Source organism: Notothenia rossii (genome assembly GCF_949606895.1).
Source record: "Notothenia rossii genome assembly, chromosome: 10".
Taxonomy (NCBI): Eukaryota; Metazoa; Chordata; class Actinopteri; order Perciformes; family Nototheniidae; genus Notothenia; species Notothenia rossii.
In genome coordinates, this window is record NC_136908.1 from 11,861,969 (window position 1) to 11,873,140 (window position 11,172).

Here is an 11,172-nt window from a genome sequence, read left to right on the forward strand (position 1 = left end):
TGTCCGCGGGGTCTTAAAAAGTATTAAAAGGTGATAAATCAATTTAGCGAAAAATAAGGCTTTTAAAAAGTATTAAAAAGTATTAAATTGCATTTTCCAAGGTATTAAATTTTGTAGCTTGTTTGCAATAAGTATATAAATTATATTCTAAAGTTTGCCTGAATTTAATCATTGCGTAGGTGTATAGTGTGATTCTGTGTAGTTATTTTTTTTTTTCATCCCGTTGGATTTTACGTCATCTGAACAGGACATTGCACGCTCACTGATGACTGCTGCTTGATAGCGCGCGAAGGTCAGTTTACGCCAGTTACAACATGGGGAAATGCAAGTTTTCATCCAAATGGTTGGAGGATACGGAGTTCGAACCATGGCTGAGGCCCGTGTCTGGGAATAACCGTGAGGCCTACTGCTGCATGTGTCGGAAGGCGATTAGTGTTGCCTCGATGGGGATCAAAGCTGTCCGGTCCCACATGCTAAGTGCTAGCCACAAAGCCGCTGTGGGACGCAGACAGCAGGTCTCAATCGCGCATTTCTGCGTAACATCACCGCCCCCACCCACTATCGCTGAAGCTACTACAGCCTCCGCCACTTCATCTAGCGCTACTGCTGACCTCCGAGTGATGCTGGGCGCCACTCCAACGCTGCAGGCAGAGGTTCTGTGGTGCCTCAACACCGTAATTAAACACCAATCCATCAATTCCAATGAAGGGATTTCCGATCTTTTCCGAGCTATGTTCCCAGATTCGGAAATAGCCAAGAAGTTCGCCTGTGGAAAAGACAAAACAGGGTACATAGTCCGATTCGGCTTGGCCCCTTACTTTAAAGAACAGCTCGTTAATAGCATCAACAAGGCTGGGCCGTTTGTGCTGATGTTTGACGAGAGCCTTAATCAAGCCACCAAGAAAAAACAGATGGACGTCCACATTCGTTATTGGGATGATGGCTGTGTACGGGCCAGGTATCTTGGGTCGCAATTTTTGGGACACGGAAGAGCCGAGGACTTGCTGCATCACATTAAAGTAAGTGTATCTTTAGTCTACTTGCATTTCATGTTTAGGGCCTGCCTGAGCCACGGGTCTTTTTTTCTTCAATCCCAGGTCTTTTTTTATTTTCAAAACATATATTATGAATATGAGTTATGTGCTTTGTAAACGACTGAATCTTTTGTTGCACACATGGCTATTTTTGGTAGATTTGGCATCTTTTCAGACGCTCTTAGGCAATTAGCGAGTATTATTTAAGATGCGACTAGAAACACATTTTTACGACAAAAGTTATTACCGGGGGAAATGCGAAAAATATACATAAAGATCTATTATATGGTAATTTAGCATGCTGCTCAGAGTAATCTAAGTCAGCAGCAGCGCCGTATAGATAGAATAGATAGATTATATTATACGGCTCTGGTCAGCAGCAGCACAGCGTCTCTCCCTCTGGTGAGAGTGAGTTACTATGGTTACGGGAACGCTCTGTGTCTCTGTCGCCCTGAAACTTTCTCGCGATTCACAGTGGGAGGAGAGAACGGAGATACCACCAGTAATGTGTTTCAATTATAAAATGTAAGTTAATATTGCAATCTTGCTTCATGACATTTGAACACCAAATAAATGACTAATTTAAATGTTATGAGTGACAAACCTATAGTTGCACCTTACCGTGCATCTGAATGACCCTGTATTTCAAGAATACACTTTCAAGGATTGTTGCCATTAATTTATTACTGTTAATTCACAGGAATGTGGTGCACAACTGAAGATGAGGCAGCTTATGTCTGTCAGCATGGATGGACCCAACGTCAACTTCAAATTGGTGAATCTTCTACAGAAAGAGCACGCAGAGCTCTATGGAGGTGCTCAGCTTGTCCTTGTTGGAAGCTGTGGCCTTCACACTCTCCACAACGCAGTAAAGGCCGGTTTTACGATGTGGCAGCTTGAAAGGCTCCTGAGAGCAATGCACTACCTCTTCCACAACGTTCCTGCGAGGAGAGAGGACTTCACCAGTCTGACAGGGTCCTCCTGCTTCCCACTACCATTCTGCGGCCACAGATGGGTTGAAAATGTCCGTGTGGCAGAGAGAGCGGTTGAAATTTGGCCGATGCTACAGAAGTACGTGGATGGTGTCAAAAACAAGAAGATCCCAAACCCTGCCACAGCCTCTTATGACACCATTGCGGCAGCACAAGGGGATCCACTCATCATAGCCAAGCTGCAGTTCTTCTTTGCGATATCCAGGACCTTCAGCCCCTTCCTGTTAAAATTTCAAACTGATGAGCCAGTGATGCCCTTCTTAGCTAAAGACTTGGCTGAGTTACTGAAGGTAATAATAACAGTAATTAAACTGAATTTGATTAATCCACACGAATGGTTCTGTCATTGATTTCTTGTTATTTCTTTATAATATGGTAGAGTCTACTGAGACGGTTTGTGAAGAGTGAACTCCTAGAGGACATCACCCCCCTGAAGCTCACCAAAGTCGATGCAGCTGATGAGAAGAACTGGGTCTCCCCGATGAATGCTGACATAGGCCTTGGTGCTGAATCTGTCATCAAGGTAATTTTGATATATTTTCAGAGACGTACTGTATATGTATAGATCTATACAGTTATGGGCCTACTATGTCTTTGCTCTACCTGTACACTGATCCAGCCAGTTTAATATGATAAATTGACCTTTTTACCATTTTATTATGCTAATGAAGGGACATTTGTTAAAAAATTAAATGAACTTCCATTACATATTGTGTAGTTTCAAATAAATGTATATTGAAACTCATTTTGTCATTTCAATGAGAGGTTGATATAAACTTTATTTTGTAAATCATCCTTTCTGCACAATTTACAGTCTATGTATTATTTGTCAGGCACTTCAGAGCAAACCAGGAGGCAGAGTAGGTGAGCTTTCTGTGCTCACGTTCAGGAAAGAGTGCATGAAGGGCCTGGCTGCAATGGTCAAGAAAGTGCAGGAGAAAAGCCCCCTCAAATTTCCAGTCGTCAGGAACATTGCATGTTTGGATCCCACAAACATGAGCAGGGATCCAGAGTGGTGCATCAGCAAGATGAAGAGTGTAGTCCAAAGATTCCTGGAGGACAAGCAGTTGGCAGGAGGAGTTTCAGCTGGTAGGAACAAGTATTGTTTAGGGACAATAGAAGCTTGTGTGGATTTAATTATTACGCATTCTTGTTTAAATTTGTTTTAGGAAATCTACAATACACTGTGCTTTTTATGTGTACAGATGCTGCGAGCTATGTATCTCTCAAACAACGGATGAAGCAGATGACTGTGGAATGAAATATAATGACATATGAATAATTACTTCTTTCCCTTTCTCTGTCAATGTTGTAGGTGATGTGATCGTTCAGCAATTTCAAAGATTTCTGTCTGTTGAGGGTAGAGGTGAAGGCTTCCTCTCCTTCCAGCCATTTGAGCAGCGGCTCGATGTTTTCCTGCACAAAGCTCTCAGCACATACCCTGAGCTGCGGAGATTCTGCCAGAGCCTTCTACTTCTGTCCCATGGTCAAGCCACGGTTGAAAGGGGGTTCTCTGTCAACAAGGAGGTTGAAACTGTCAACCTCCTTGAAGAATCCCTGGAGGCACAAAGGTTGATCTGCGACCAGGTTAGTGTCTGTGGGGGCGTTCTAAAGGTGCCACTCACTAAGGAGCTCCTGGCTTCTGCAGCCTTCGCAAGATCAAGGTACAGGATTTACCTGGATCAACAACAGAAGAAGAGACAGAGTGCCACACAGAGCCTCAAGAGAAGAGCAGTTGAAGATGAGCTAGAACAGCTCAAAAAGAAAAGGAAGATCCTAAAAGAAGTGTGCGGCGTCCTTCAGAAAGATGCTGATCAACTTGCTGAGCAGGCTGAGGGAAAAGCTGGATCTTTAATGGCTCAACTGCTAACAAAGTCCAACACCCTCAGGAGGAGGCACAAAGAGAAATGCATTGAGCTGGAACAAACCGAAAAAGAGTGGGACAGCAAAGCAAATGAATTGAGGCACATGCCATGATGGGTATTTGTGAACTCCTACATGGCATTACCCCGCTGAAGCTGACCAAAGTTTAATGTATATTTCATAGTACAACATTTTGTCATTTGTTTTGTTTATTGGTCAAATAATTTTTCTAATAAACCTTGCATTGGGTTGGTCACAAAATTCATTCTCTTGTGCTTTGTTCTATCTGAATTATGATAAGGAGTTATCATAAACGGTTTAGTTGTGCTATCTTACAATCAATACTGTATAGAGTAAATGTGAGGTAAAGTGTGTCGCCAATGTTAGAACTTGAAGTGGCGATGAGGTCTTAAAATGTATGGAAAGGGTCTTAAAAAAAGTCTTAAAAGGTATTAAATTTGACTTCAGGATTCCTGTATATACCCTGTTATGTTATATGTTTCTATCTTTCCCTCTCTAAATCTCTTTAAAACAAACACACACACGTACACACGCTCAGTATGTGCATGAAGCAAAGACAGAGTGTAATTGCCGTTAAAGGAGAAGCTGTCACAGTTTGAGGTTAGCTCAGCACCTGGTAAACCTTCATTTGCCGTCACCTCCTCTTCTTCAAACTCCCTGATCAGTAGGCCATGGCTTTGCTCCCAGTAATGAGAAACAGGGAGAGCCAGAGAGCATGCTGGGACTTATGATAACCAAGTGATCGAAATGGAAGATACAGTATACAGATTGTATTACTAAGAGCAATGCAGGGGAGCCTTTGACAAATTGATGGGTGAAATATTGGTCTATATGGTAATGGTGGTTGAGGAATGTGTTTTCCTCAGAAGACACAGAAAGTGAGCAGGACTACTTTCCTTTCTTTGATGAATTACTCATATTATTTTGCCATCAGGTAAAAAAAGGAAATACTGTAATCATTTCTGGGTCATTGTTTGAAGGCTCTCTTTTTAGCTTTTAGGGGTAAACATGGCAAGAATGAGTGGTATCTTTCTTTTAGGTCACTAATGTTCGATTTCTTTTGTAATGCAGTGGAAGATGTGGACTTTCTTTGCCAACTTGTGTTCACTGTAAACGAGATCTGATCCAGTGCTACATTAGTGACCTTTTGCAGTGTCATTACAGTAAATGCTGTGCCCCATTCTGTCAGTATTAGTCTACCCTGAAGGGTCAAATGGAGATAAAAATTCTTGTTGCATCTTTGACTCCTGTGCTCAAGATCAATCTACAATGTTAATGCAATTTAAACGTGGAGTAATGGCGAGTCTGTCTGTTTCAACCTTAAGGTCAAACATGTTTTCTTATCACACACACGGCAGATTGTTTGTCTGCATTATGATGAATATGGTCAACCTTGCAGATTGTAAATATTGACCCATGTTATATAAGGAATGCTCCTCTCGATACACATTTGTAAAGTGATCCGAGTACATTGCTCACTGGGTGCTTAAACAGGGAATGCAAAGACACTGCTTTTATTCAGAAAAACAACACAAAAGGCCTTATTTTTTATAATTTTCTTACTTTCCAGAGCGCAAATCATTTTAATGGAAAAAAAATGAAAGGTTATTTTTGTTTGCAGATTCTTTTAGTGAAGTTCTACCACACACTGTTATAATTCCAGGCTTAGATTCATAGGTGGTTTGCCATTAAAATAATTTGAAGGTATCCAGGTAGTCCAGGCAACACCTGACAGGCAAACACAAAAACATGAGCTATAATAGGTCAGAAGGGATAATAAGATTTTCTTGGTAAATCCTCAGGAACCTCAAAAACATTTTCTTTTCAAATGTCAAATTCATAATTCTTATGAAAGAGTGACAAGACAACACAACACAACAACAAATATAAACAGTCATTCATACACAAAGAGATTAAACCAGGGGTATGTACTAACAATTACAGTTTGTTGTACAAGTGTATGTCAATGTATTTCAATAAACAACTCAGCTGCCCCCGCTACCGTAGCTGGGCAGACAGAAAACAGGTTCCCAAGAAAAACTCTGCTTCAGATCTTCCGTTTTAAAGTTTACTCAGAAAGCACTGTAAAACTGAACACACAAGAAAATGTACATTCATTTCAAGCATAGCAATCATTTAAAGGTGGGGTAGGTAAGTTTGAGAAACCGGCTCGAGATACACATTTTTTTATATTCCATGGAATGCTCTTAACGTCCCGATAGCAATTAATATCTTAAGTGCTTTGACAAAAAATCCATAAAAAAATGTCATCTGTGGAAGCCTACTGTAAAAAGCACGACCAATCATTTTAGCCGGCCCGGGTTAAAATAACTGGATGGCCTACCTGCCTGTCAGCTTTCCATCTGTGCACAAACTTATCTCGTGCCCTCATTGGTCATGTGCACGTTTGAAGGAGGGGCTCTGTAAGTATGGAATGCCATTTAAACCAAAATTAAATAAATAAATAAATACATACATAATTATATATATAAATATGCCTATGAAATACATTCTGAAATAAAGAAATGAGGCAATAAATATGTATACATGTACATTTAAATACACATTTATTTAAGGAAGTGGCAGATTTGTTCCGGCTGTGTATTTTCAAATTCTGGCGCACTCGAGCTGGTTTCTCCAAAATTACCTACCCCACCTTTAACATATCATACACTTCCCGCGTGTGTTAACAACCATAATAAACGATGCGTTAGCTTCATGCTAACCCCTCTGGGAAATTACATCGATACGCTAGCGGTTAGCATACATCGATGTAACTGTGAATTTACAGCAATATTTCCATTATTTATGAAAAAAAATGCTTCTGAAATGCTTCTGAAACGCCCCGGTAGGTCTTGCCTGCCGTCTCGCAGTTTTTGTTGATTTGGGCATATTTCCTGGACAGGCTACTTGTACAGACAAAGTTAATAATAATTGTAATATTCCAGTTATAAACGATATGAATCGAAAAGATGTGTTGCGGTATTTTAGTGGTAAAAAAAAAGCATTCATCATCATAATTATTCTCTATATATAATTGACACAGTGCCTGTAAACCGGAGGAGAACGCTGGCATTTCTCCTCCTACTTGAAAGACTACGGAGGGATAGGGTCTGCAAAATTTGTTTATTCTGGGGATGGGCCGGATGCTCTGACCGGTCCACTTCCTGCCCGGCGCTATGCAACGCCTCGCGTCGAAAAATATAATTGAATCCTATTTTGAGCGGAGCCCAGCGCCGAGACGCTTCTGGGGCGCTTCTGACGGCCCGTCCACACAGCGAGGTGCGTTGACGCCTGGCGGTGGGCGTATCTGAAGCTTGGGGATTTTTTGCGAGCAACGCAACCAACAACCAATCACATAAATCTCCCGCCCCCGACATACAAAGCAATAGCAATGTTAAAACGAAGTAAACTGGATATAAAATCCCCAAACAAGCAAAAACCTACCAGTTTCACCCACTGTCTCTGCCATCTCCCTCCATGCCTGGCTCCTCCGGTTTGTATCCCGGTAGATGAACAGAGACTGATCATACAGCACCGGGTGATTCACTACCGCTATAATGAATTTGTCCTCCATTTTTTGGAATAGGAGGAAATGACCTGCGTAGTCTCTCCCAGCATACACGATGTTAGATTGGCTAGCGCTTGTACTGGCAGATTTGCATAAACGGGATTTCATTGGCTGACGCTTCTGCCGAGGCGCCAAAAGTTGAACATTGCTCAACTTTTGAAGCGAGCAACGCCAGCAACGCGTCGCGTCGCTTCCCAAAATGCAGTTCGGCAAAAAGTGATGTCACCCCATTCAAAGTGAATGGTGAAGCGTCAACGCCGTGACCCGTAATGTGGCGCGTCTGGTGGAATAGCACCCATTGACTAGAGTGGCCGCGATCTTTGCGAACACCGCGTCGCAGCCGTGCGACGCAGACGGACCCGGTGGAATCTGCGCTTGTACTGGTAGATTTGCATAAACAGGATTTGATTGGCTGACGCTTCCGTCAAAGCTTCAAAAGTAGAACATTGCTCTACTAAGCGAGCAACGCGAGCTACGATTTGCGTTGCAAAGCTATGCTTTGCTCCCACAATGCAGTTCAGCAAAGCGTGACGTAACCCCATTCAAAGTGAATGGCAATGTGGCATGTATGTGTGACATGTGACATGAATCCACATTCACACATTCACGCAGCATAAAGCACGCTGCCGTGTGTAGGGGCCGTATGCTGCGTTCACACCGGACGCAATGCGAATATTCACATCGCTCCAATCGCTCAAGTTTCACTGCGGCTTGCAGTTTCTTTTATGGCGTCATTATAAACTTTTTTTTAACCTTTGTACGTGACAAGAAACATCCTCTTCTTTCCTCTGTCACGGTATTCAAATTACAATCTACAGTAACCTGGGTATTTATATTTTGGGAGTCGTCCAGGATTATCTAGATTCTTGTTTGCTCTGTCAACAAAATATTTGAGTACACACGACAATCATCAGAAATATTTGAGAAATGATAGGCTATACAAACACGGTTATATCGGTGAGATACTGTAGCTGATGGAATACAGAGACTCTAATTTGCTATCTGTGTCATCACTACTCAAACGCCATGCCTCTGTTTGCAGTGTGGTGAGAGGGAGGACATGAGAGGGCAAGAACCATGAAATAATGTGGAATAATCTCATGTTTGTTTGCCAGGATAAATATTCAGTCTATTAGTGTGATTCACTCTCTTCTACTGTATGACTGTGGGCCTCATTCACGGCTCACTTATTAGGCAGAGTGGATATGAGTCAGTTGTTATCAGGAAATGTAAAAATATGCAAGAGTATTAAAACCCAATGAATATTCGGTTTGTAGAAATCTGAATATTCATCGGGTCACTGATTTTGTTGTCAGTAGAGGGGAAAAGGCCATTGAACACATATATGGAAAGGGATAATAACAAGGACACACAGTGATGCAAAAGTTGACCTGCAGTTGCATTCTAACTAATGTTATTATTCAATGACCTCTCAATGAAAATGTCAATAGCCATAATTTGAAGCATGGGATTTGAGATTATGAAACAAAGACAAGCATACAGTAGAAAGGTATTCTTGCTGCGAGCACATAGAACCAAAAACTGATTTCCATTTTAATCATAATCACATCTTTGTGATTCTACATCTGTCTTCCCCCTTGGAAAATACACCTTCACCCTGACCTTCAATGAGATGTCTAAGGTATGTTTAAACTGTGTGGAACCCAGTAATTTACAACAAAACATAAGTACAGAGAAGAAAATTCAATACCCATCATCCAGCACAGGGCTATTGACTTTGTGTTTTGTGTGAGGGTTTTTTCAAGCAGCACAAGAAAGTGCTGCTGATATGATGTTCATTATTACATGGTGTAAACTGGAACCAAAGGGTTGATTCGTCACGTGTCTGTAGACGGTTGATTCCAAGTGCATGCTTGTTATTTGGGGAAAATACATCAAGAAGGCTTTGTGTCACTTTGTATTTGTTGTTCTTTTGAAGTATCAAACACAATGTCAATATATTGTGTCTGTTCCTCAGGTACAAATCTCTATCCGTCCTCTCAGACTCAGATTGACAGCCCGAGCTCGGTGAGCCATAATGTTTCCTGAAAGGTATTCCTGCCCTGCTCATTTTTACGCCCAGTCACAACATTTGTTTCCGCTGAAGCACAGCTAGTCAAGCAACAAATTAATAGCGACTGGTGGAACAAGATTCTCAGAGGGCCGTCGTGAAGGTTCACGCAGTGGAGTCTGACATCCAATTAGTCGCTTCAATCTGTAATGCAAGTGAGTAGGGATAGAAAACACTGGCATTATGTTCATTAAATAGTGGAAAATGACTGTGTTTATTGGATTACTAAAACTCCCTTTATGCATTCTGCTGGACGTTTTCTTAACATCTAAAAGCCCATATTCGCTGTTGGTCTAATGTAATTCTATTTTTGTTTTATAGCAGGCAGAAGAATTTGGTTAGAGTAACCAGACAAATTTGCACAGTGTAACGAATGGCTGAACCACATGCCATGAACAATTCTGAACTCCCTCCTCAGCACAGTGGGGTTTCTTAGCTGATAGGGCTAGATCAATAAAAGCACTTTAATTAAAAGCTCTGGGAATACACCGTGCTGTCATTATGAGAGCACAAATTAACCGTGCATAGGTCCCTTGTTACTGTTTCGATTTTCTGCTCTTACAGAGTGAAACACTGAGATTAAAAGGTCTTCATTGTGTGTATGGGGATTCCACTTATCCTGACACGCAAAATGTGTTTTCTACCCCTATATCTCCTGAGATGAACCCTTGTTCTGTTCCTCTCTTCGCTGTCTGTAAAGTGACAGCTGACCCCTTCAGGGAGGACAAAGCTATTCAGCCCTTTGTCACATCACTTTCTGAACAAAACGATCATGCAACCGATGAAATACTCGAGGAGCCAGGTACAGCTCATGTCTTATAAGGTGATAATACAAAGAGTACTCAAGTAAAATAACTGTAAGGAATGTGCAGTCTGTGCCCTCAACTCAATTCTACATATAAAACCAACTTGCTCATTGTTGTCCTTAATAGAACTCAGATAATTAAGCAAATTGGTCGATAACAAACAGAAAGTCTACAAACACAACAAAGGGTGGAACGAGCAATAAGAGCCTTAATTAGCCCGGCTCTTCAACAGAAGAATACAAAATAACCGAAGCAAACAACACAGAGATAAACAATTTAAACCCCACAACAGCTACAGCTCAGAAACAAATATAAAAGTTAACTGAGAGTGGCTAATCTACAAGTTATCATTGATGATTTGGATTGTATATGTAAGAACTTGTAGGGTCTCATTACTCATTTGAAGTGTAATGTCTGTTAAAAAGCTGAATAACGGATGCAGAGTGGCACACACCTTGAGTGTTACACATTAGCATTAAACTAGCATTTTCAAACTGGCAATAGTGCACATTTAAAATACATATTTGCAAAATTCACCAAAGACTTGATCAAAACCTCTTACTAAATGTTTGATGGTTGAGGATTGTGTCTGCAACCTTCACATACAAACTTTTGTTTAAAGTGTCAGAGGAGTTCAGGAGATTTGATCAATATTAGATAAATGATTATAAAAGACCGCCCCAGGCCGCAAAAGAACATACAAAAAAAGATTGATGGATGAGGACTGCTGAATCCGCCGTCAATGATATGTATACTGTAACATGTATTTTTTCATGTAGGCTACTACAAGTATATCATCAGGTTGCCACATTTA

The 11,172-nt window shown here is 41.2% G+C and overlaps 1 protein-coding gene across 1 annotated transcript; it reads left to right on the plus strand.

Moving 5' to 3' along the window:
- On the plus strand, positions 1-4,372 carry LOC307022495 (uncharacterized protein). The gene is made up of 5 exons (XM_079655302.1): positions 1-1,019; positions 1,735-2,316; positions 2,406-2,549; positions 2,860-3,115; positions 3,342-4,372. The coding sequence occupies exons 1-5, from the start codon at positions 315-317 to the stop codon at positions 4,001-4,003; spliced, it is 2,349 nt and encodes a 782-aa protein (XP_079511428.1). The 5' UTR covers positions 1-314; the 3' UTR covers positions 4,004-4,372.
- The last annotated feature ends 6,800 nt before the right edge of the window (positions 4,373-11,172 follow it).